Source organism: Culex quinquefasciatus, chromosome 2, assembly GCF_015732765.1.
Source record: "Culex quinquefasciatus strain JHB chromosome 2, VPISU_Cqui_1.0_pri_paternal, whole genome shotgun sequence".
NCBI classification, from domain to species: Eukaryota; Metazoa; Arthropoda; class Insecta; order Diptera; family Culicidae; genus Culex; species Culex quinquefasciatus.
The window spans coordinates 178,783,404-178,811,399 of NC_051862.1; the positions used below are offsets into that span (position 1 = coordinate 178,783,404).

The 27,996-nt window shown below is 37.1% G+C and overlaps 2 protein-coding genes across 4 annotated transcripts in view; both read right to left on the reverse strand.

Annotated features, from left to right (window-relative positions):
- Positions 1–27,996, reverse strand: part of LOC6037028 (MAGUK p55 subfamily member 6) — a 69,900-nt gene that overhangs the window by 8,082 nt on the left and 33,822 nt on the right. For 2 of the 3 annotated variants that reach the window (XM_038252816.1, XM_038252818.1), the window contains exon 3: positions 9,586–10,281. In XM_038252816.1, coding sequence (XP_038108744.1) covers positions 9,586–10,281 — 696 coding nt within the window. The remainder of the gene's footprint in view (positions 1–9,585; positions 10,282–27,996) is intronic. The other variant, XM_038252817.1, reaches the window with a different exon arrangement.
- LOC6037027 lies at positions 20,079–26,451 on the reverse strand. The gene is made up of 2 exons (XM_038252819.1): positions 26,157–26,451; positions 20,079–21,265 (listed from the first exon to the last, which is right to left on the reverse strand). The coding sequence occupies exon 2, from the start codon at positions 21,254–21,256 to the stop codon at positions 20,474–20,476; it is 783 nt and encodes a 260-aa protein (XP_038108747.1). The 5' UTR covers positions 21,257–21,265; positions 26,157–26,451; the 3' UTR covers positions 20,079–20,473.

Below are 27,996 nucleotides of genomic sequence, written 5' to 3' on the forward strand. Positions count from 1 at the left end.
TGTGTTGGTTCTAGGAACGTCTAATGCTCTCTTAATCTTTTTTAGCAAAATAAAAAATATATGTATAACAATATTTTTTTCATTTCCCTGATTTGACTAATAAAAATGATGTAAAATTATATAGGTTTTTATATTCAAGCAATATCGTGACACTGGAAACGAAATCCTACAAATTTTAGGATTTAGAAACTTTTTATCTACGAAATCTGGTTCAATGAAAAGTCAAGAAAACATTACATAAGAATGATTAAAACAATGAGGTTTTTCCTGTAAATCTTATCTACGTCTGGCATTTTGCTACTAGAACCATATTTAACATTCAAAATGAAATAAAAAAAATTGCCCTATCATGCTAGTAAGGAGCGCGGAAGGAACGTAAAATTCCATAAAAAAAAAACGCTCAAGCAATGGACAACGAAAGGGTCACGAAAATATTTTGTCAGGCGGTAAGCAGCTGAAAGAGAACAGAATCAAAAAGTGGTTTTTGACGTTTCTTCGAGCGCTAATTGTTTGCAATATTTTTTGATGAAAAAAATCAAATAACTTGAGTTTGTTTGTTTGAATGCGACTGAAAATTTTAAACGCTTGAAAAATGTTGAATATGCTAAAAAAATATTAAAAATCCATTATTTCCTAAAAACGCAGAGTCGAACATTTAAAGGATAGAGTTTGCTTTTAACTGAGTGTGAAGTTAAAAATTAGAGAAAACCATTACAATAATCTTTCGGGAAAAAAAGCTGAAAAACTCAACAATTTATAAATTGTAGAATTCAATAATAAAATTATTAGTCCATTTCAAATATTTAGGAATTCAAAATTTTTAGAATAAGGTAATTCTAAAACCAAAAACAATAAAAAAAACGCAAAATTTTACAAAATAGAAAATTTCAAATTTAGAGGACATAACAAAAATAAAATTGAGCATTCCAAAATTCAGTAATTTAAGAATTTCTAAATTCAAATATTCCAAAATACAAAGTAAAAACACATTGAAATAAAGAAAATTAAATCAAAAATTATAAAAATTGTGAAATTTTTTAATTTTAAATTAGGCCACTGCGAATATTTTTTTTAAATTTCTCTCGATTCTGACCAAGGTCGAGGAGGCGGAGCAAAAGCAAATAACAAATATATTAAAAAATTAAATTATAAAATATGGTTTTATTATTTTAAATGTGTTTTAAACTGCATTTTGTAACAGTTGTTTTGCATCCTAAGTTTTCAAAATATCCGGCTGGTGACGAAAACTTTTTTTCTGTACTGTACATCGAAATTTTAGAAAAAATTAAAATATTTTCAGCGAGGCAAAAATGCCGTATTATTGACGCAAGAAAACGCACTTCGATTTGTTTTCTACATAATGGTGAGTTATTTGAAACAAATGTTTTATTTGTCCTTCGAATTTTCGGACAAGTTGCAGGAGAGGCAGAAATATGAAATTAAAAATATATATATTCAGAATTTTTATTATTAAAAATTAAAACTCTGAAATTCTAAATCTAAAGATGCTGGAAATTCAATAAATCAGAAAGTTTGAAGTTTGAAAACAGAAAAATATAAAAATAAAATATAGTGAGAAAATTCAAAAATCATTGAAAAACACTCCAAATATAAACTTTATAATAAATTAAAGAATTTAAAAAAATAATCAATAAATATTCAAACTAATAGAAAAAATATATTGGGAATTTTTAGTTTTAATTTAATGATTTTTTTCATTCGAGCAAATCTCTACGAAATCGGCCAGTTTCGGCAATTTTTATTTTTTGTATTTTTTGATTTGGCTCAAACTTTGTGGGGGCCTTTCCTATGACCAAATAAGCTATTTTGTGTCATTGGTTCACCCATACAAGTCTCCATACAATTTTGGTTGCTGTCCATATAAAAATGGTACGTAAACATTCAAACAGCTGTAACTTTTGAGTGAATTTTCTGATCAATTTGGTGTCTTCGGCAAAGTTGTAGGTATTGTTAGGACTATTGAGAAAAAATAGGTACACGGATTTTTTTTTTGCTTTTTTAATAAACTTTTGTTTCACAAAAACTCAATTTTCCAAATTCAATTCCTCAACTTTTGAGCCATAGAGAAACATGGTCCAAAAATCTGCCGCCAAGTTATGATTTTTTGAAAAAATAGTGATTTTTGGAAAAAAAAAATCGAAATTTAATGCAAAAACATTTAACGTAATTTTTTAATGTAAAATTGAACTTGCAATCGAAAAGTACATTGCAGATTCTTTGAAAAAAGGGCTCCGTTTTCAAGATATAGCCACCGAAAGTTTGATTTTGGCGAAATATTTTATATTATATTATTTATATTTATATTATTATATTTTTAAAAATAGTGACCATGAGTGACCATATCCAAAAATATTTTTTTGAAAAGTTCAGAAAATTTGCAATGAAATTGTCTAAGAGACATTGAAGATTGGACATCTGGTTGCTGAGATAATGCGGCTTTAAGAAAAAGAATCAGGAAATTGAAGTTTTCTAAGTCTCACCAAAACAACCCACCATTTTCTAATGTCGATATCTCAGCAACTAATGGTACGATTTTCAATGCTATAACATGAAACATGAAAAATAAAAAAATATTTTTATTTACTTGATTTTAAAATCAAATTCGGCTTCTGCCACCTCATTTCAGTCAAATTCAATATTCCATCACCGCCATTATGACCGCTTCCTTAAAATCACTTTAGAAAAGTGCAGTACTTAAGCTCGAAAATTAAAAATAACACACTTTTTTCCTGATTCGATTTTTTGAAGTCAAATTATTGCAAGGTCTGCGGGAAATTGAGGCTGGGCTGAACTTTATTTGACCTAGGCTCTCTTTTAGACACTTTTTCTTCTTTCTTCTTTGAAAGATAGCCCAACGTCTCAGTGTAGGATAGATTTTGCACCAAAGTAAAACGATGTTCAAATATGCAGCTCAATTGTTAAATGTTGGATATATATTCCACAAAGTTTTTGCCCGTCAATGGACACAAAAATTACATAGTTTGATCAATGTATTCTAGATTCTCTATATCTAACAATCTAATTCTGGGAGAATGAAAGAGAACACACAATCATCGATTTAAAATTATTATTTTTCATAGTACATAATAAAAAAATATGGGAAAAATTTCGGGGGGGGCTGCAGCCCGGTAGCCCCCCCCCTGGCTACGGGCCTGTGATGAGGTTTTTTTATTTATTTCCATTCAAGTTTCTCGAACAGTGAGACACTTAAGAGCGAGTCCACGAGCAAAGCATACCCATCTCGCATCGACCTCACCAATCTGCCTGAAATTTTCAGGGGTTGTTTGTACATATAAAACTTGAATCTGGCCAAAATATGAGCACTCTAAGTCAACGGAAAGTGGGGCAAATCGGGACACAAAGTTTGAAGGTTCAAAAACGTCAGAAATCTTAAAAATGCTATAACTTTGTCAAAACTCAATATAATTTCAAAATTCAAAATGCATCTGAAAGGGCTTAAAAAATGCAACAAAATGCAGGGAGAAGCACCCCAATTGGTTAAATCTAAAGGGAGTTATTGGCATTTTGGTGAAAAAATAGCATAATTTTCAAACTCAAATAAAAAAGTGTTCCATCCAGATATCAACTCGGTTCGACCTGCAGCTTGTAGGGGACATCTGGGACTACCATCTGAGACTGAGAACGCTTTGGGTAAGGCAGTTTAACATAATAAATAGACACTTTTACTTTTAGTGAATTTTTTGGTTGTACATTTTTGCTCGGGGGACCCCTAAGATCCCATTTTCTGGTGATAATTCGTGTTCCTGAGACAATTTTACAACAGAAACATCCATAAAAATGTTTATTTTCATCCATTTTTACCCTATAAAAAATGAAAGTTTAAAAAAATTAAGAAGCTGCATTTTTTCTGGTGTCATCAAGTATCCTTGGAAACGAACTAGATTTTCAATAAATGTGAATTGAAGATTTTTTTTAAACTTTATTTTTTAAAGGGTTAAAATGGATGAAAATAAACATTTTTGTGCATGTTTCTATTGTGAAATTGTCTCAGGAACACGAATATGATAAAATTATCACCAGAAAATGGGATCTAATGGGTCCCCCGAGCAAAAATGTACAACCAAAAAATTCACTAAAAGTAAAAGTGTCTATTTATTATGTTCAATTGCCTTACCCAAAGCGTTCTCAGCCTCAGATGGTAGTCCCAGATGTCCCCTACAAGATGCAGGTCGAACCGAGTTGATATCTGGATGGAACACTTTTTTATTTGAGTTTGAAAATTATGCTATTTTTTCACTAAAATGCCAATAACTCCCTTTAGATTTAACCAATTGGGGTGCTTCTCCCTGCATTTTGTTGCATTTTTTAAGCCCTTTCAGATGCATTTTGAATTTTGAAATTATATTCAATTTTGCCAAAGTTCTAGCATTTTTAAGATTTTTGACGTTTTTGAACCTTCAAACTTTGTGTCCCGATTTACCCCACTTCCCGTTGACCTAGAGTGCTCATATTTTGGCCAGATGCTAGTTTTATATGTACAAATAACCCCTGACAATTTCAGGCAGATTGGTGAGATCCAAACGACGTCCCATACAAAGGGGTATGTCCTGTTCGTGGACTCGCTCTTAAAAGTTATTAGAGATTCTTATGTTTTGTTTGAAATTTTGAATCAACTTTAACCTGATAAAATCAATTTTATTCTTATGAAAAAAAAAATCATAAATTTTGATAAATTTCTGATTACAGTTTGTTGTTTTTGGTCATACCGTTAGAAATGTTCAAGGGTGAATGACATCATTTATGTCTCTAAGATTTGTTCAAAATTGAAAATAAAATAAGTTTTATTGAAACATAACAAACCATATTTAAAAATATAGGCTTGACCAATTTTCTAAAAATATCATATTTTTATTCAACTTTGTCTGCATTTTATGACCAATAGCTCGTGCACCTAACATTGACAAATCAGCACTTTTGCATTCAATTGCAGCTCCTAGAGCAGTTTTTCTCAACCGGTGGGCCATTCTTGAGGGGGAATGAAGATGCAAAAGAAATGCAATGTTTTGAATTTTTCTTCGATATGTAACAACAGCATTTTCTACAGAGTGGCTAAAAATATGGCTAAAAATATGGCTGACAAAAACTAAAATTTAAAATTTTTATAGGAGAAATTGAAAGTTCCGTAAAATTGTGAAGAAAGCGAATTCGGATACAAGTTTCTATATTATTTTAAACATGTATAATTACACCCAAAGGAAAAATATATCTCAAAATCTGCAACATTGGATTTGCTGCAGAAAATGCCATATTTTATAACATTTTTTGCAGCAAGCCCGTAGATCATTTTTGCCCGCGTGTAAAAATTTCAGCGATCTGCAGTTCTCACCAACACATATAATGCTGGCCCGTCCCCGAGCAACACTCCAAAGAGGAGCATATGTTGGTGCTCTTTCACTCACTTTTCATCAAGCATCCATGGCGCGGTGGTAGCGTGTCGGATCAATAACCAAGAAAATGGTGGTTCAATCCTAGTTCTGCTAAGTGTTTTTTTGTGAAATACAACCAAAAAGCCGTCGGTAATGTCGATAATTGTCGGTAACGGGCAAAAATGTCATACTCCTATATCGCAAAAAATGCATGAGGACAGATTTCATGCAGATTCTGATATACTTTCATGCCGCCATGCATCACAATCATGCGACTGCCAGTTGGGTGTACTTTGAAAATAGGGAATTTTATTTTATATTTTTTGTTGTTTTTCCTTTTTTAACAATAACAATTTTTTTCTCAATCATTATATTTTTTGTGAGTTTTTGCATTCGCTCAAACATAAAAATGAGTTTTCTTATGTCGATTTATGTGATTTGTCACATAATTTGAAACATGAGCTGTTCTTGAATATTTTTTTTCTAGTTTAAATAAAATGAGCTATTATTAACATTTTTAATAATCTTTTTGTACTGTCTCTGTTTTTAGCAAATGCAAATACTCACAGTTTTTTTTTTTCAAAAAATATTATGAAATAACTCTATGAATGCTTAAAAAGAGGACAAGACTCCCCAATTTTTTTGTACAGTATCTACTAAATAAATAGGTACTTAAAAAGCTGCTCACTTAATTTTCAAAGAATTGTTTTTATACCAAAACCATCAAAAAATCGAAAAAAAAATCAGACGAAAACAAAATTTTATGACTGCAACAATCCACACAATTGAGGAAATTCTTCATTTTTAAAATATTTTCGAGAACTGCTCATTTTGAAAGAACAACTTTCTTTAAACAATTATTTTTCATTAGTTTTGGCATGTCATTTTTAATATGAGGTATTGAAAAACATTCATACAAAATAGTTAAAAATTAATGGGGGGGAGGATGAAGTTCTTGAAAATTAGCCAAGTGAGGAATGGATCGAAAAAGGTTGAGAATCACTGTCCTAGAAGATGATGTGAAAACTAGCTCAGTAGGAAGTGAGCAAGCAGATTTTCATCAAAAGTTTTTTAAATAGTAAGGCCGTTGCAAATATTTTTCAAAGTTTATGTCGCCCCTTCAAAATTGGTCTGAAAAATCAGGGGGCGAAAAAATTTTTTTTCCAAAAAAAACTTCAAAATTTCCATGAAAATAGAAGTCTAATCAACTGAAAACAAACTAAAATGCATTTTTCTGCATTGATAATCATATTTAGCATGTTTGGGCTTGTTTAAAAATGTTTTGAATTATTATGAAATTCCAATGTACAGCACCGCAAAAATTTAATTTTTCGCAAAAAATATTTTTTTCGTGAATACTTATATATATATTGGAAACTAATGATGGCAAAACAACTGGACAGGTGTATAATGCATTTTAAAACACTTTTTTCATTAAAATGTTGAAACCATGGCTCGTAATTTCAATTCAATTCAATTCATGTTTATTTGTTGTACTAATCAGAATACAATTTGCTTAACTAATAACAGAATGCAGAGTTTTGGAGATCCTTACAACTACAAATAAATTCAAATATAATCAATTGGATGAAATAAATTCAGTTTCAGTCGGTTAAGCGAGAGCAGAAAAAACTTTCTAAAATAACTGCTACTATTACTATGGAAAGAGAAGGAGGATAGGAAAGCTTAAATATATATCACAGAAAAAAAATCAGTTCGTTACTGAAGGCGAAGACTATTCCACAGTGTGTGAGCTTGCACCTATGCAGGGCATAGGTACTTCCCCATCAGCTCTTGCAGCGCGAAGAACTGCTCCAGCTTGTTTCGGCAAGTGTTGAGTCGCGTATACATGTCCCTCGCAAGGGAGAGGAATTCGGTGAGGGTGAATAAATCACCATCACTGTTGCTGTCCGGGGTTGGACCGTTTGCGGTAGCCGCCACGCTGGCGTAAGTACGCCCGAATCCAGGAGGATTCGTTTGACGGGGTTCGGTCGAGGGTTGACCTGTCGAAGTCCTTGAGGAATGTGGTGCTGGCTTTTTCCTCTTCTCCAGCGCCTCGAGGTAGGTCTTCCTAGCGGTGCACCCGCGGTAATTGGCAGTGTGGTTACCGTCACAGTTAGCACACTTCACGTTCCGCTTGTTCTGCTCGGCTTGGTTGTCCTTTCCCAGGGATGCTTTCTTGGGCAGCGTGCATGCAGCCGTGAGGTGGGCTGCGCTGCACTTGACACACTTCGGCGCCAAAGTGCAGTTCCGGGAACCGTGCCCAAAACGTTGGCATCGGTGACATTGGGCAGCATCGGAAGGCCGCTTACTGAAGTATCTCCAGCTCACCATGAATCCTTCCAGCGATTTAACTTTGCGCAGGTCCTGGATCTTAACGGAACCGCGTTCGAAGTACAGCAGCCAGAGAATCTGGTCTCCGACCTCAGTTACCTTATGCGAGAGCACTTTAGCTTCTCGCGGATAAATATTTTTTTTCGCGAGAATTACATCCACGAATTCCTTGGGTGGCACTAGGATGGAGAACCCAGTCACCACTACCTTTACCGGAAGGTTTTCCGGCGAATCATGCGTGTAGTACTGAATGTTTGCATCTTTCAGCGTTTTCAGCACTTTCTCGAAACGCGGGCGATCTCGTGTGATGATGTTTACGGACGACTTGTTAATACGCATCAGGTATTGACAGTCGGCATCCGCCAATGCTCCCTCGATTTCAACAGCTGGGCGACCAGGCACTGTAATCGGTGGCATTTTTTTGTTCGATTTTTTTGTCTCTTGCTCCCCCGCGGTGGAGGTGCCCTTAGCTTGCGACGGTGTAGTAGTAACACCATCGCCACCACTGACGTCGTCGTCGTCGTCTCCTTTGTTGTCATCAGACAACGCAGCGAAACCGTTTGAGGTTGGAACCGCCGTCGAGGAAGTTCCCGGCTTGTTGGTGGACAATCCACTGGTTCCGGGTTGATCCGGGTTGGCAAGTGCCGCTAGTCCACGCGTACGTATGGGGCTACGCGCAGGTACGTAGTTGGATGGCAGCTTCAGCAGGTTTGTTGACCGTTTGGAGCCAGACGAGCAGGTCTTTCCGATGCTGCTGCAGGAACTGGCCCGGCCACGTCCTCGAGGTGCACTCGAGCTGCCACGGCCGCGGGTGTTCCTGCCCATCGTGCGGGGAGGAACTCGCGATTAATACAACGCACTTTCACCGTAAATCGAAAAAAATTCGCGGAGCATCAACACAGGCGATGTTGCTGCGAACAGGGTAACGACCCCAATGGCGTAATTTCAATTTTTATACTTTTTTTTTTTTTTTGCCCCCCCTCGACTTTGGTCAAAGTCGAGGGACATAAACTTCAAAAAATATTTGCAACGGCCTAAAAAACGAAAATAGTAGTTTATGCAACAAGTTGCAAAAAGAGGATTTCTTCAGCACGAGTCGTACATTTATCCAACGAGGTTCACCGAGTTGGATAAACACGAAGAGTGCTGAAAAAATCTAGTTTTGCAACGAGTTCCATACAACATTTTTTGCAATTCCGAAAAACACCCATTGAGTGTCAATAAATTGTTTATATCAAAAAAATGTTGAAAAGTGTTACTTTTCGAAACAAGTGCTGAAAAGTTCAACTTTTCAGCACCCATTTCAGTGCTGAAAAGTAGAACTTTTCAGCATTTATTTTGAAAAGTGTTGCTATTCGATTCTGTTATTTTTGGTACAGAAAAGTAGGCTATTTCGTCGTTCAAGAATGACAGGAAAAGTACGTAGTTTCACGACGGAATTGCAAAAAAAAAAATATGGATCGAATCTATGATCTGCCAAACATTAAGAACTTCCCCTAAGAATGAGTTTTTTTTTTGCCCTGAAAACATGTTTGAAGCTTACAATGTAATTCAACACCGCAACAAAAATGCGGAAAAAACACAAAAATGTCGAAAAGCGACCGGAAAAATTTAAAAACACAACAAAAAAAAAATGACAGGCCTTTACTCTATCAGAATATATTATTAATTCAACAAGATATGAAAACAACACAAGAGAGGTGAAGAAAAATCAGTTAAATTAAGAGCATCTTAAAAGCCAACAAATTTCAAGCAAATCACAAGCAAACTAAACTAGAACCCACATGCAAAAACTATAACTAACACACAAAAACGTATAATGAAAAAAAACACTCAAACTTACCGTCAGCTTCTTCCCCGCCTCTAGATTTTTCCCACTCTTTACCTGTCCACCGGCCATCATGATCCGGGCGGATTTCATCTCCTCCTCGATGCTCGGCCCAATCTTGAGCGTTACGGACTCCTTGGCACGGGAGATTTCAGTCTGTAGCTCTTCGGGCGTCGTCACCGCCGACCCGTTCACCTCCAGGATCACATCGCCCGGATGGAGCAGCCCCTGCCGATCGATCATCCCGCCCGCGATGATCCGTGCCACGACCAGCTGGTTGTGCTCGTCCACCTCCACCGTCAGTCCGAGCGGTTCGTTCGGATTCCGCCGGATGCCGACCATCTTGATCGTTTCCCCGGGCATCCCGCCGCCACTTCCCGTCGCCGTCGTCGTTACCGCCGAGGACACTAGCGAAGAACCACCACCGCCGCCGCTATCTACCACCGTAGAGTCGTCGAAACCTCCGTTCGATTGGCTACTTCCTCCGGGCGATGACTGGGCGTGCTTGAGCTGCTCGACGGTGACTTCACCGACCTCGTCGTGCGTTTCGACCAGCGCCCGGAAGTGCGGATAGCGGAATATCCGAGCTAGCTCTCGGGCGTGCGGGTTCCGCGACAGGCTGCACCGATCGATGACCTCCCGCAGCAGAGGGATGTTGTGAAGTCGGACCGGCTTCAACGGGGGCGCGACGTCCTCGAGCTTGTCCTGGATCTGTGGGGGGAGAGCAAAGCGTAGAACGTAGAATTAGTTAAATAGTCGTAAAACTGGGCGGGGTCAAGGTGACCTCGCTTACACAAATTTTGAAGATAGAGAGACCTTAATTGCGCGCTACGATCTGGTCGCGATGGGATCTCCGAAACAATTGATCGCGGTGACACCTCGCTAAATTGCACGGGCACTATATGTTGACTTAGCGCATGTGTGTAGTTGGTATAAGTCAGCGTGTCTGGTGTACAGAGCTGGTTTGGAGGGGCCGCAAACTGGCTTGAAAAACAACAACCCAGCGCTATCGGCGTGAGGTGAGTCATGCCGTTCAGAATCTTGCGAGGGAGGTTTAGTAGTAGGGAAATAGTACGGACAGTCTCGGAATGAGTCGATTGTGGCACGGGAGATTCGCTGAAACTATAAGTTGATTGAATGAACACAGTGGTGGTGTGGTTTTATCAACTTAGTTCAATGTTTCATAATCAAGTATTTGTACACTCCTATGAATACTCTTATAGTTTTGAAAAAGATCTTTTGAGTTTAGATTGCTAGCTCAAGTAGAAACTAAGATTAAAATTAAATACAATCATTGCGATTTCCACAAAAAAAATCGCTTTTTTATTTAGACGATGGAATTGTACACATATTTTTTTTTTCATAATTAAGAAAAACAGCTTTTTAAAACTCTACACTCTGTAAACCTTTTTTCTTATTATCATTTCCATAAGAGCAATTCTCTACGAAATCTGCCAATTTCATGCATTTTAATTTATTAGACTTAAAAGTATTAAATTTTCTTGTTTTTTCTTTCTTTTATTCACTGTACTTAAGCATCCTCAGGTCAATCCTCAGCAATATGAGGCAATATTTTGGAAATTCGCTCAACTCAAATATGTGAGGTGCATTTCGATAGCAAATTTGATTTTTCAATAAAAACTGAAGTCAAAAAAATTCAAGTAAAGCTATATGTTTTCCTAAAAACACATTTAAAAAAATCATAACTCAGCGGCAAACTATTTTATGCCTCAAAAGTTGTGATTTTTTGCCGCCTAAAACAAATAAAAAAAATCAAAAATAAAAACAATAATTTTGGGAAACTGATTATTTGTGAAAGGAAACAAATCGAAAACAACTTTTTTCCATAAAACCAACTTTTTCTGAATAGTCCTCATCAATCTTCCTTAGTCCTTATCAGTCCTGCAACTTTGCCGAATACACCAAACCGATCAGAAAATTCCTTCAAAAGATACAGGTTTTCCAATAAATATGTAAATACGCACCATTTTTGTATGGACAGCTGCCAAAATTTGGTTTTGCGCCGACTCGGTTTAGAGGTTAGAATTTTGACAGCTCGCGTGCACTTCTGCATTTTTCTTTTATGTTAGGAAAGGCCCCCAAAAAGTTTGAATCAATTTAAAAAATATAAATAAAATCTTAAATCTTATGAAAAAGAAAAGTATTGATCCAATCCAATTATGTGCGGAAAATAGTTTTAGTAATAAAATCAAACTGTGGAAATTGTGACTGTACAAAATTAATTTTCTGTTTTTTTATAAACTCTAAATATTATACAAATTTTTGAATGCAAATGAATTGGAAAAATGCATTATATCTAAGACTATTACAGATTTTCGACTTTCGACGAAATTTAATGATGGCAACAATTTCTTTGTTATATTTTTCCTTATTTTTTTTTACTTTTACTAAAAGCAAGTTTTTTTGCTGTCTTTAATTTTTTTAGGATAAAAAATAAATTTGCCGATAAATTTTTAGACGAATGATCAAGGCAAGGCAATTTGACGCCAGTGGATTGAGATTATTTAATAGCTCAAAAAAATAATCTTCGTAACTTGTGAATATCTTAATCGACAAATGTTCATGTCAATACACTAAGAGCGATATTATTACACAAAATATTGAAACATAATAATGATAATATTCATCAAATTGCAATTTTGCTTAGTATTAGTATTAGCGCATAGATTTTGAAGCGCGCAAGTCATAAGCGATCTGATATTAAAGAAAAAAAATTGTAAATAAGTTCTCAACAAGTACAGATATTGGTTAAGTAAGAGTTGGTGGCTTTAACTATATCTCATATTTCGACAAATCGATTATTTTATTGTCTTGAATTCACAAATAGAATCTTTCAAAACAAATAAGTAAAAAAGTAATTCATAGTAAACATTTTATGAGCTGAAAAAATATTCTTTACCTGCGAAAAAACTTCTTTACTTGATGTACAATTTTTCGATCAATTTTTAACAGTTCTGATATAATCGATGCACAATACACAAAAAAAATTGCTCAATTATTTTAATCAAATTTGCCTTTTTTTATCAATGGATTGTAAAACAACTATACTGCCCATGTTCGCATAAATGTCCCATATGCAAAAACAGCAAGCTGAGAAAAACGCATTTGAAGTTTGTCCCATACATAAGGCTGCGTGTTAAGTTTTCGCGAAAAAACTGGATTTCCTCCTGATTTCTAGAACAAAGTACTGGATGTTATAGGCTCTTTCGAAAGAGCACACAAGTTTGAACCAAACTGCATCAATATCTCGAACTCGATGAAAATGCATATGGGACATTTATGCGATCATAATACTGTTGTGCAATTCATTTTACAACACTTTTTTTGCATTGAAATGTTGAAACCATGGCAAATTATTGAAATTTTTCATTTATTATTTTTTTTCTCAAAACATCTACCAATAATATAAACTTTATGTGCGTCATATCTAAGTACAAAACAAAGGCTTCATTAGTTCACCCGATTCCAATTTTCCCCTCAAAACCAATCTGTGATTTCGCGTGTCTAAGCGCACTTAATCACAACAGTTAAGTTTCGCGTTTTTTTGCTCCTCTCCACTACTAAACAAAGCAATTTTCCTTCCCACCTTTTCCGTTCCACGTTTGTCAAGTATTTTTGCGGACGCGATGATTTCGATTTCGATCGCGGCAAAACTGGGGTTTAAATCCACGCCCATCTTAGAGAAACAAAAAAAAGAAAATTGTGGTTTTTTGTTGCTGAGTGTTGCACGCGATTTAGTTGAGATTTAATCATGAAATTGAAAAAGTTTAAACTGCTTTTTTCGCATCATCGCGCTCAAACACGCACTTCAAAGGTGATTCACACATAAATTTGAGAGGATTTAAACTTAATTTGGAATCAAATTGTAAGCGTGCCACATGTCATCACGTCTTACAAAATCACAACGGAAATCCTTTCCTTATCTAAATCTCAATCTCAACAACCATTAAATTAACAAATTATCCCTCTTCTACACAAAAGCCGAGACGACCTTCATCAACATCCTTTTGGAGTTCCCTTAAGCGCACCCAAAATAGAGAACGAAAGAGGAAGGTGACGATTAGAGCAATTAATCACTCCCAGGAAGGGCAAAGGGCAAAAGGAAAAGGATTTATTTTTTGTTGCCTTCCTCTTCAAGGAGATTCTTCTAACTCAAAATTAACTCCTTCCTCTCGGCTCCGCAGTAATGAAGGTCGAATACTTTGTTAACACCTTTTTTTCGACTTTATTTTGAATCTTTTCTCTTTTATATTTTTCACTGCTTTTTACGTTTAGATGATGTGCACCTAATTATAACGACCGGTCATCATCTTAATTTTCTGTGGTTGAAGGAAAACGAGGGTGGATCTAAATAATGAACTCATTACCATTTTTCTGCAGTTTGAACTAAAACTGAACAAAATTGTGTTATAAAAACATAGAACAAAAAATATCTGAAAATTGAGTACCACCCTAAGAAAATTCTTCCCACAGTCGCGCCATATGAATTCAATTTTCTATTTCTTTTCCTAATTAAAAACCCACATTCACTGCGGTTGTTGCACCAAGCCAACCCGTGTTGCTCTCAATCGCTTCATTCATTCAGCTCGCTCTTTACAACTCAGGAAGTAAATAATTCCTACAACGGCCAACTTACTTGCCCTTTCACTATCTCGGATTGCTTCAAGGGAGCAGCAGTCACTTATTCACTTTCTCGCAGACGTTCGAATCGTGAGTGTGAGCATTGACCAATCGCGGTACTTGAAGGGATTCAATCGATTTCTATAGCTCAAACGGTTGAATTACAAATCGAAACTCTACTCGTCTATTGGGCGCTATTCGGAAGACACTTTGGACACCTCGCACCGGAAAAGGTACGTGCTCAAGCGGTGAGCTACGGAACAAGACTAACCAATCTGGTGGGCACTTGGAGTCTCACTTCAACTTCAAAAAGGAAGAGGGGAGTGTCCAAGTTCCCGATAGTAGGTCAGAAAACAAACTGTTTAGCAAAGTGATTTCGTGCAGCAACAATTTTGCTTAATGTGAGTTGGGAGTTGTTGTTAAATACTTCCAGCTGAAATTAATGGTGCAAATTGTTTGAAAACAATTCAAACAATGTAAATTGAAAATCGGTTAGCAGTTATTCAAAACGGTCGGACAGAATTGTTTGTCCTGCGCAGATTGACTTCTTCGGGTTGGTCGTTAGGATTGATAAGTTGCTGAGCAGTCCTCTAAAATTTTTCATGAAAAGTATCTGTTTTAAAGTTTTATATTTTTTTAATTGCATCGAAAAAATGACATTTTTTAAAGCATTGGCAAAGTCACATAAAACAAGTCACACTTTCAATCTTAGAATTTTCTTAAATTTTAAGAGTTCTTTTTCCAATGCTTTTTAAATATAAAAAATTGGTAGAAAAATTGTTTTTTGGCGAATTTTTAGATTGAAGCCTGCCCTCTACACAACAAAAAAAGTTGAATTTTGGAATTAAAATTTTAGGTTGAATATTACCTCTTCCTTAAGTAAATAATATTACCTAAACAATGTATAAAAATTTGAACCTGATGAAAATTCAACATTTTCTGATGTAATATTGCTCATTTTTGGACACAAAATCTGTAACCATTTCCTGATGAATATTACCATCATTTATTAATGTGTAGGCGACGTTGGGTTGTAAAAAGAAATTTTTTGAACGATTTGGTGTCTTCGGCAAAGGTGTAGGTTGCGATGAGGACCATTCGGAAAAAAAGGAACACGGAAAAAACCTTTTCCATTTTTTTTATAACTTTTTATCACAAACACTTGCTTTTTTATATATTTTAGTGGACAAAAAGTGCAAACTTTTGAGCGAAAGGGTATGACGGACGTCAGCCAAGTCATGATTATTTGAAATAAATGTAAATTTTGGAATTCACTAGATGCTTTAAAATGTAACATTGAATTTTGGTTTTTGTATTCAAACCTTTTTTCGGTTAAAATTTACAGTTTTTTTTTATTTTTTTAAGCTGTGGATATCTTTATCCATTACTGAAAAAAATATGTTAACATCTGAGCAAAAGCTCAACACTTTTCTTTTTTTGGGCATTGTTGATCCGACCTTTAGTTGTTGCGATATGTTCTTGCTGATATAATAGTTACGAAAAATTAGTTTTTCTAAGTGCTACCCATTCGGCCTTCAATTATTGATCGATGATATTTTAAAAACTATTGATTAGAAATTTTTGTGAAACTCGTTTGAAATTTTCTTAAAATTTTGGAAAAATAGGTTCAGATTTTCAAAATCACTATTAGCTCTTACAAAGGACCATATAGTTCGATTAATAATATGATACGATTTTTTGGCTATAGTTTTGAAAAGTAAATCGATTATAAAAAAAATCCCAATTTGATGATTTTAGTGAAATCAACTAAGCGTAATAAAATTATTGTCATGTCTATTTTAAAATTTTAAACATTTAAATTAATGTTTAAAAACATCTCAAGATAATCTATGTTTTGGCAGGTTTTCAATCTTAATAAATGATTATAAATAAATAAAAACAGAATAAAATAATGATTGAATAAAGTATTCTGTCACTAATTCTTCAATTTTAAGCAATTATAAGTTTTTTGTTTTGTTTTGTGTAATGTTTTTTAACTCAAAATATCGCGGAAGTTCACAAGGAATTTTAAAATTATTTACTTTTTTCCGTAAAAAAAAATTTAGCTGGGAATAATGCAACAAAATGCAAACAAATATAAAAAATAAAACAAAAACATAAACCAAGAAACGTCAACATATTTGTTAAACCAAAGTTTTGTAAACATATTTTTGATTATGGAAGGTTTTATCTAGGCTAGAACTTTTTCCTACCTTTGATATACCATAGAATAACAAATTAAGTCAATAGACAATATTTTTTGAACATATAGCTGAAATGACCTCCAATCTCTACTAGATTGAATTGCAAAACACATTATGAATTGATTATTTACTTAATATAAACTGAATGGAATTGAATTGAAAGTAATTTTCACCTCCTCACCAAACAATAAAAACGTGTTTTTTGCACTTTTTTTACTGTCTGAAACAACACAAAATTGATGCCACTCATGTAAAAACAATCTTTGGAATACTTTTTAAAAATATCATCGTTTTTTTATTCTGGCATTCAATTTATTACAAATTGCTAAAGATTGTGGAAATTGTAAACTAATCCTTTGATTCCCTAACAATGGCAGCAATTGATTGGAACCATGATTTTTGTTTGAAAAATTAGATCAAATTACGAGAAGGGCTGGGAGCAAGGCTAAGAGCACATTATTTCAACATATTGTTTAGAATTGAATTTTGTAATATATTTTGATGGTAATTTTTACTTGTCAACTTCACTTTAAACTTCTTATTTATAGCTATCTCAAATCCATAAGCCTATAACTCGTTTTCATAATTTCAATGAGGCAGGAATTATTAATGTGGGCAATTCGGTGAACTGAAGCTTCAATAAAAGATATTTTATAATTATCAATCTGATTGTTCGAAAAAGTAAAAAAAAATGAACATATTTTACGAATCTTCTTCCAACAAAAAATTATAAATCTCAAACTCAACACAGAAGAAGAACTACTCATGCATTACTTGCTCATTCTCCACAACAAACGATGCTACCACGTAATGCAGTCAGTTTCCCATAGATTTAACCTTGATCTCAACCGAGCCGGCTACACTGTGCGCTGCGTAAGCTGAACATTTGGAGAGTTGCTTAACGTACTCGTTTTAAGCAGCCGGCAGGCTGCTACCACAATTAGCATCCAGCAACTTTCGACGTAATTCTTGTCCCATTACGAAATTTTACTCGGTTTAATTAACATTCCTTCCCATTCACCATTCTAAACATATACACGCTTCGCCGAGTGCTGTCAACCCACGCACACGTTTGCAAGTAAAAAGTAACACATTATAATCGTATTAATATTAATCACGTCGTTTACCTGTCCCATGGTTCTGAAAAGGGGCAAACCGGTTCCAACGATGCCGTTTTGTAAAGTACCTCCTCTGACTAGAAAGGGTACATGCAAAACATTAGACCTAAGACAACAATAGCACTGAAAGTTGAGCCCAAGTGGTCAGCACAATTCTCAGAAATAGGCACCTGCTACTTGCCCAGTCGTGAGTTATTAGTCACGTGACGTCAACTGGCGAAGGCACCGGCGTATGCGTCACTTTTGCCTGCACTCTGGCTGACAGTAAGAATGCAGATCGCGGCGGCGTTGCCGCGGGAAACCAACGCCCATAACGAATGCATTCCTCGGCGTAGCTCGGCCAGTCGTGGAGTTGAGTTGAGCTGAGTTGAACAACTATTTTGTGCACATCCAGCAGTAAGCTTGTGCCGTGTGTGGGTTGTTTGTTTTGCATAGTAAATAAATTGTTTTGATTTTGCGTTCGGATGAGATGCATGCGATGGTTTGGAATTGTTTGTTTTTAGCACTTGAATGCCCGATGATGGTAGTTGAATTTACAAATATTCGTACTGAAGTAGTAGTTCATGAAACAAGTTGGAAAATAAAAACTAGAGCTTAATATTTATCTAACGATACTCTGCCTAGTTGGATAAATACGACGAGTGCTGAAAAAATCGAGCTTTGCAATGCATTGCAAACAACATTTTTTGATATTTCGAAAAAACACTTTTGGATAGGGGTCATTCTCCGCCAACTCACACGAAATCGGAAAAAGTTGCCTTGATCCCTCTTCGATTTCTAAACCTCGCATAAATGCTCATAACTAGGGTTAGTGAAATTTCACGATTTCGCGGACAGCGTGAAATCCGTGAAAACTTGATTTTTTCGCGAAATCCCGTGAAATTTTATGTTTGTGTGAAACTGTAACAATTTTTTCAAAATATTTTATCAAACTAAAATAGGAATAAAATAATCTTAACAACTACTGCAGAATAAAGCGAGTACATAAACTCGTTCAGGTTAGTGAATTTTGATTTCGTAGACTGTGTCAAATTCTTGAAATTTATTAATTTTCCCTTATATTTTTTTCAGATAAGATCATAATAAATATTTCAACCATAAAGACTAATTAAGTAAATTTAATTAGTATTCAATTGAAAAGCTTGATATGAACCATTTGAAGAATTAATCAGATTTTATTGTTTTTTTAGGAGCTTACTAAATTTAATAATATTTTCATTCGCTGTACTTTAATACTTTTTTATTTGAAAGGTATAATTTCAAAAGAAATTTAAAAAATCAAGCTTTGTTTTATTCAAAATAAAAAGAATAAAAATAAAAATCTTTCAAATAATCTTTTAAAAACATTTCAGATTTTTTCTGAGTCCTGTTTAATTTTAACGAAATTTGATTATTTGGGTGGATGATTCTCGTGAAAATATATCTAGGTGGATTTTGATATTTAGGTGGAATCTGGGTGAATTATTCCCGTGAAAGTTAAAAAATACCACCTTTTTTTGTTTTCTTTTCTAATTTTGAAAAAAAAAATTATTTCGTTACAAATTACATTATTTTTGTGTATTGATTTTCGATTTAGTTTTTGAAAATATCCATAAACCAGGTGGAAACTTTTTTGAAAATTAGGAGATTTTTTTTTGTGTCAGGTTCAAATTTAGTGAAGATTTTTTTTGTTATTTAAGAATAATGTATAATCAAGAATAAAAAGTAGTTTCTGTGATTTCAACATAAGATTTTCAGAGTTATTTTAACATTTTTCACGTTCCGCGAAATTTGCGTGAAATGTGGTGTTTTGAAATTGAGGTCCCCGTGAAATTTGCTATTTTCGAGCGTGAAAAATCACTAAGCCTACGTCATTACTTTTGACAGTGTTGCCAGATATTACCTAAGATTCTAATTCTGCATTAAAATAGTTATTTAAATGCTACTACACCTGAATTTGAAAAACAGAACGCTCATGCAAGAGTTAGTTATTTCGCTTCGCGTGGGTGCAGGAATTCTGAACGCCATTCCACCGACCACTAACATTGTAAGCCACGAACTCTAGCATTTCAAAGGTAAAAGCAAACCGGGGAAAAAAGGTGAACGACACCCGTATATGGGCCAGTGCACTTTTGGAGTTTACAGTTAGGTTTAAATTCGTACGCTCGTCCATCTGGATTAACCCTCCCTTTAAACGCAACAAAACAACTGACAAAAATTCCTCCACAACAAGTTTGAACAAAAAAACTACCAAATGCATTCTCCCAGCTAGCACGTGCGCTCGAACCGTACCACAGACAAAAAAGGTGCTGATGAATAGATAAACATTACCCACCGAGATAACACCTCGCGTAGACCCAAAGAAGTCAACAGCGTAAAAAAAAGCACATAGAGAAAAAAAAGAAAGATAAGAACCGGCTACAAAACAACTAGAAAAAGGTCACTGAACCACTTTTCGTCAGCGCTCGGATGGGAGTAACGAAGAATAAGCCATAAACAAGCCAGTGACCTCGGCCTCGGACCAGGTAAGGCTGCGTAGACTGACCCCCTAAATGAAACACACAGCTTGATGGGTTTTTAAATTTCTTTATTGGAAATGTTCCACGCGTTTTCCTTCTTAGCTCGCTAAACAAAATCTTTGAAAACAGATTTCTTCTTGGGGCGTTATCTTAAATGCTAGGGGTTTTGGATTAAAATTACCACGGGTTAAACACTATCGATTTCGATTTTTTTTGTTGAAGGCACATTTACAGTTCGATTAACACTGACGTTTAAAAAACATTGTTTCGTTTTAGTACATTTGCGATTTTAAAACTTATCGGACGGACACTCGCGATCGTCTTCAGCTATTGTGATTGGTCGCCACCCGTGCGGGGTTCGTCGCTTGCCTAACTCTAGTGATTTGTTGCTTGTACGGATTCGAGATTCTGGCCTTGAACGTCGGGCTGGGTTTGGCGGATGCTAGACCACCCCGCCGACGGGCATCGTGGACACTGTGCTGTGCGGGGTTGTGGGTCGTGATCCGGCCAGCGAGTGGGCGACGGAGGCGTTGAGCGATTGCATCGTTCCCATGCGGAGATGGGCCAGATCTTCCAGCTTGGTGAGGTCGGACAGTTCCAGGTAGAGCGAGTACACCAGGAGCCAGCCGTAGGCGGACGTCAGGATGATCATGATCCAGACCAGGGTGATGAGAATGTTGTACGCAAAGATGAGATCGTTGACGATCGAGAACAGTAGCAGCGCCAGGAACCGGAAGGTGGTGAACACGGCGAAGGTCCACAGCCAAGGGACGACCCGGTTCTCGTGTTCTTTCCGGAGGGCATGCACCAGCATGATACTGGTGACCAGCACGGCGATCGCTCCCAGCAGTGAGAACAGCGCCGCGATCATCAACGCGTTACGCACGTGCGGATTCCCCACGTACACGAACTCGTACGAGATGATGTAGTAGCCGTAGTGGGTCGAACCGGGCGCCGCCATCGACAGGCAGTAAACGTCAAAGATCGAAGTCGCGATCGTAAACAGCGCCACAAAGATCGAGAACGTCCCGGTGATGATCGCACCCCGCTGGATGTCCATCCACTTGTTGTTGTGCAGCAGCGGCTTCTGGTACCACGGTATCCGGACGGACTTCATCGAGCGGGACCGCTGCGAGTGCAGGTTCGACTGGGACCGGCTCGTGATGTGCGAGTAGACCGACGGCGTCGACCGGTACGTCGACGGTGTCTTCCGCCCGTAATTCATCCTTCAACGCTGGAAAAAAGCGGCAAGAAACTCAACTCAATGGCGACACCTGTTGGACACGGCGTTCCGGACGGCGAGAAATTGACACACCTTGAACTTTGCGGGCACTCGCGCGGCGGTTTTTGGACGGAATCGACCCGACGGAACGGATTGACAGGTGACATGGATGGTGGAGGGGTTAAAATGGCACGCAAAAAACGGAACGGAGAGAACGGGACGGGACGGGTTCTGTGGGTTATCGATCAAACGAGAAAAAACAACCGACAAAACAACAGCAATAAACGGGAAAAGGGGGAAGCTTTTTGAGGTTGATTGACTTGGGTTAATGAAATAATCGATGAAGGTGAGTGCCATTTTAATCCAGAAAAAAAGGAGAGGAGAAGGGAACTCCCGCCATGCGAGTGTCGTTTTGTTCAGCTGTAATTTCTCGTCATCGGAGCGTGTGTTTGTGTTTGATGGATTGTTTTTTATGGTGCCATTTCAAACGGATGAATCAATTAAAGCAATAACATGTGATTAGCTGATGACTGAGGGAGCACGAGAGAGTTCAGAAGTCATACGGTCATCGAGGGAATGGTGCTGGAGCAGATGATCTGTGTGGAAGTTTTTGAGATCAGATTTTATACGATGAAATCAACGAGAGGAATACGTCTGTTGATTCTTGCCATAAAAACGTTACTTTATCCACCTTAAGGTGGTTGATGCCTTCCTCACATTAATATACTTTTGATAGAGTTATCAGATCTTCGATGATTTAGACTCTTTTGATTACACATCTTACGATGGGTCGCTTGATGGATCCGCTTATCTTTTTAATCAAAATATCCGAGATCCGGCCTCAACAAAGTGTATAAAAAACACTTAAGAGCGAGTCCACGAGCAAAGCATACCCATCTCGCATCGACCTCACCAATCTGTCTGAAATTTTAAGGGGATGTTTGTACATATAAAACTAGCATCTGGCCAACATAAGAGCACTCTAGGTCAACGGGAAGTGGGTCAAATCGGGACACAAAGTTTGAAGGTACAAAAACGTCAAAAATCTTTAAAAAGGCTGTAACTTGGGCAAACCTCCATTAAATTTCAAAATTCAAAATGCATCTAAAAGGGCTTGAAAAAAACAACAAAATGAAGGGAGAAGCATCCCAATTGGTTGAATCTAAAGCGAGTTATTGGCATTCTAGTGAAAAAATTGCATAATTTTCAGACTCAAATAAAAAAGTGTTCCATCCAGATATCAACTCGGTTCGACCTGCCGCTTGTAGGGGACATCTGGGACTACCATCTGAGACTGAGAACGCTTTGGGTAAGGCAGTTTAACATATTAAATAGACACTTTTACTTTTAGTGATTTTTTTGGTTGTAAATTTTTGCTCGGGGACCCCTTAGATCCCATTTTCTGGTGATAATTTTATCATATTCGTGTTCCTGAGACAATTTCACAGTAGAATCATGCATACAAATGTTTATTTTCATCCATTTTAACCCTTCAAAAAATAAAAGTTAAAAAAAACATCGATTCACATTTATTGAACATCAAGTTCGTTTCCAAGGATACTAGATGACACCAAAAAAAAAGCAGCTTCTTAATTTTTTATAACTTTCATTTTTTAAAGGGTTAAAATTGATGAAAATAAACATTTTTATGCATGTTTCTATTGTGAAATTATCTCAGGAACACGAATATGATAAAATTATCACCAGAAAATGGGATCTAAGGGGTCTCCCGAGCAAAAGTTTACAACCAAAAAAATCACCAAAAGAAAAAGTGTCTATTTAATATGTTAAACTGCCTTTCAGATGCATTTTGAAATTTGAAATTATATTGAATTTTGCCAAAGTTAGCCTTTTTAAAACTCTTAACGTTTTTTAACCTTCAAGCTTTGTGTCCCGATTTGCCCCACTTCGTTGACCTAGAGTGCTCATATTTTGACCAGATGCTAGTTTTATATGTACAAACAACCCCTGAAAATTTCAGGCAGATTGGTGAGGTCGCTGCGAGATGGGTATGCTTTGCTCGTGGAGTCGCTCTTAAGTCCAAATTGACTTGTCAAAAAATGAAAATGTTTTTTTAGAGCTCTAAAAGTGCATCGAATATCTTTTTTTTTCTAAAACTTATTCCTGAATTGCCACGTTCAAAAAAACTGATTTTTGAAAGTTTGCTCAGATGCTTTCTATAAATTGGGTCGTAGAAGGCGTCTTCGACAAAGTTGCTTGAATTGGCAAGCCCAACACCTTTCTAGAAGACAAAAAAACTCAAAATTTAACCTGAAAAGTTAGAATTTCAAAATCACCCTAATCGTGGACCACCCTAATTTTCGGCCAAACCAAAAGTTGCCTCTTTTCGTTTGAAACAACTCTTCTGAAGACACCAAAGCTCTAAAACTTCACCATTTATCGGAAAATCAATTTTCCACTTAATTTTGCGTTCTGGACCACTGTGCATTGTGAGCACTGTCCCAGTCAAATCAATCCGAATTCTGAAACGGAATCTAATTAGAATCGTACACAAATTCCGTTTCAAACGCAACAACCGGTTCCGTGTTCGAACCGGTTGTTGCGTTTGAAACGGAATTTGTATACGATTCTAATTAGATTCCGTTTCAGAATTCGGATTGATTTGACTGGGGTATTTGTGTTTCCAACCAAACCAATATCCCTAAGCCGGCGCACAGTGGGAAAAAAGAGCCCAAAAAATTACCGCAACACGATTTCGGGCAACCCATCGATTGCTATACACCAAAAGCTTCGTTTTTGCACTAGGAACAATAATCCGATGAAAAATCGCACTGCACGGACCGGTGGCCGGAGTACAGGCCACCGGAAGATCCGGATTTTTGGAAAAAGTGTCAGATTTATCCAATTGTGAACTGATAAGCTTTCTTCTACCATGAATAGGCATGCAAAACAATCCTAGGATAATATTAAATACCATAGGACCCATCGGAACCGGTTCCACCGATCTCCGGTGGCCACATCCGGAACCGCATTAGGAAACAGCGTAAACTAGTCATGCGACGTATCAAACTTCTTTATTTTGGATGGTTTGCGCGAAATCATGTTGCGGTAATCTTTTGGGTCCTTTTTTCCCACTGTGCGGTGGTGGTTATTATGTTAAAGTATAAGCTAGATGAGATTTGATTTTTTGCCAGTTCAAGTGTCTTGGTGCGGGACATTAACTGGTGTAAGCCCTCATCATGCTTCCAATGTCCCAATTGGGTCCTAAAATGAAGGATTGCTGATATTATTGTTTACAGCGATAAAGCTTATTTTTCTGAGTACAATGAACCTTTCTACGACCACAAAGAGTTTAAAATGGATTTTGAAATCAATTTTGAAAAATTAACCTCGCGGTCCTTCTTGACAGAAAAGCTCCTACTTGACAGCTCGTTCCAAGGGGACCATAGTTGATCCATCAAAAAAATGTTGTCCTGTTAATTTTTTTTTGCATTAAAATGAAAAAAAAAGTGATCAGAAATGGTTTTTAATCGTGTTTTTTACCGTTGTACATAAAAATTCACATATGGCTTTAGTACCCAATTCAGAACATTGGAGGTCATTAGGTTTTGTATGACCGCTCTTGTATCCATAAATTTCCATTGGGCAAAAAAAAGACCAGTGCGTATTTCATAAGTGTCATTAGTTACAGTTACTTTGGATTGTCAAAAGATAGAAAATAATCGACAACAGCATTAAAAAGCCTCTGAAGATTATGCAAATGCCTCCTTAATGGTAAATATTATCAATTGTTCTTCTTCATTTCAAAACATCTACAACTTTACACTGAGGACAAATCATTCCTCGCACCTAAGCATGACATCAATTTTCCGGTGCACATAAGCGGAAAACCGCACATTTTTTTACTCCAAACAAAAACAAAACATCGACAGCTCCGCTACCCACTAATCCACATTTTGCCGCGCCCGCCAAGATTAATCAGCAATAATTGTTTCATAACACGGTATAATTCACTGTCAAACCAATTTTCCACCAGACAGCCGACCAATAAATCGTCGGAAAAAATATATTGTACGCGCTTATCTGCATCCAAGCCATGCCTCGAGGGGGGCTAAAAATAAGCGAAAACTGGTAATTCACAATTGCATAACAATAACACTACAACTACTTCCACACCCACCGCCATCAAGAAGAACGAACTCGACGCGTTCAATCAAACAAACGTTCGCACCAACACACCTAAACAAGCGAGGTGCAAACAAAAACAGGTTTTCTCATCATGCTTTTGTTTCACGATGGAAAACACGGGGGGGTACCTCCATAGCTTTGCGAAGAAGTCACCACTACAAATCCCATGGCTTGCTTGAGAACCTGTTTGCTCACCTCACCATCCATCACACACTCACACAGCCCGCTTGTGCGCGTCGTCTTGAGGTGTGATCTGCTGGATCCCCCACCTCCTCCGATGACCCCCCTTTTCATGGTAGGGTCAACCCCACACCAATACAGCGTTACCGTTTTGCAGGTGTATTCGTGTGATGGACCATGGGTGGATACCTTTGCGGGTACTTCAACCCCCCGAAATTTGATGTGAGGGACCACACTGCGTTGCAGTTTTCCCTTAATTTCCCCCAGCGACGCCTACCGCGCCATCTACAATGGTCTATTGTTTCCGAGGGGTTAGCCAACGTAGAAAGTTGTCACCGTGCTGCGATTTGACGAGATGAGATCGCCGAGGGGAGCGTCACCCTCAACCCTTCCACGTTGATGACGTCGAAACTAGGCGTTTCTCTCGCGATCTGACTCATCACTATGATCTGTTTCTTCCGAAGCGGTCTCCAAGAACCATCAATCGATTAGGTTGTATGACTTCTGACTCTCTCGCTCTGAACAGCATTGCCAAAAAGTAGGTTACGAAGCAACGACCAGCAGGGGTACACACCTTAAATTTAACCTTATTTCCACGACGGACGGTGTCACGACGACTGTATTCTTCCACGCACTACGCTGCACTGTATCGATCCAAAGCTCCTCAGGTTCTCATCCAGCTCACGTCCAAAAGGGGGAACGTCTGCGGCAATCACTCCATACAGAACCAGAAGAAGGAGGCGAAAAAAACAATCAACGGCACGAGGGGTGAGACACACCGAGAAACGACACGACTCGAGGTGACGCGAAACGTCGACACGCAACTTGTAACGACCACGGTTCTCTCCAGACTGACTCGTCTCGCCGTGGTGAGTTGAGGCGCGACTTCGATTTCCAGTCGTGGAACAACCACCTCCCTTCACCACCTTCGGAACCGTTGAGCGACCCCTCGTCGCGTGCTCACCCGTCGACCACTTGTTGTTTGTTTGGATTCTCTCACCAGGTGTGCTGAAGAAGCGCGACGGAAAGGCGAACCACGGTGAGGTGAGTTTCCACGATCGCCGCGAGCGGGAGAGGCGATCGCTCTGGCGCTCGTGAGCGGGAGCGGTGATCGTTATTCACCACACGAGCGCGCGCGCTCGTCAATCACGTTAGTGCTGCGATGTGAGTAGAACTGGCCGTCGATTACCGCGATGTCAGCGGATTTCTGCGATTTCTGCGGTGCATCGAGCGCGTCTGATTGAGACGGCGAATGCAAGGTTATGTTGTTCACGGGTTCGTTGGAATTTCTTTGTTGAGATTATGGAAGTGTAGGATGGCATTGAGAGGATGGATTTCGCAATGTTTGAAAATATGGTTTCTTTTGAAATAAATCCAGAATTAAAGATTCAACATAAAATACAAGTTAACACTTCTGATAGGTTTCCTGAGAAAATAAAAATTCTAGAATTTAAATACTTACATTGCGTGTCCATTAATTTAATCAATTGCCAATTCAAGAAGAATTTGACAACAAACAACATATATATTGGTCAAGGTAAAAATAAAACGTGACCTCACGTGCACAAGACACCATTTTAGGAGGTAAATATGTTACACGGTGGCCGCTCATTGTTCTTGTTCTAGAAATTTGGAGGAAATCCAATTTTTTTCGTGAGTTTTATGTGAGGTGAGGACAAATGCTCACCTTGAGCCTAGAATCTTACCATTTCAAAAAATATGCCAATGGTCGCAATACTTGCTTAGAGTGTATCCTAGACCTAAACCATCCAACTCCAAGCGAAACTTATTTGGGGATGCCGTGGAGGTTTCCATAGGATAATCGAGCTTCGGATGACCGAAACTTCGGAAAACCGGGTCTGAACGCTACTTCAAAAATTAGTAATATTCTATAAATTTAAAAGAGTTCTTCTCTAATTCTTCTTTACTAAAGCATTTAAACATCAAAAACTTGATTCAAATCTATACGGATGGCTAAAATTTACGAAAAATAAACTAATAAAAATGTAAAACAATTCACAAGTATAAGATCAACATTATCCCAAAGAACATTCAAGATCAAGAATGCAAACATTTTGTTTTTGTTTTTTTGAGGCGCAATCACCTAAGCAAAAAAATATTAAAGGGTTATTGATATTTTAATTTTTTTTTACACAAGCTTATTTGTAATTGTGTATGAGCACTAAGTAATTTGTGTTGTTTAAAAATATTGAAAACTAGCTTGAAACGTGAAATTAAAAAATATAAATAATCCGGCTTTAAAATTCTGCTTATAAATAATCAAAAGTTAAGCTCAACTTTTCTGTTTTAAATTTTTTATCAAAAGTCATGTGCACAGAAAAAAAAATCATGGTAATATTACATCTGGGAAGTGGTACATCTTTTATGTCAGAAAAAATGTGTAATTTTACCTC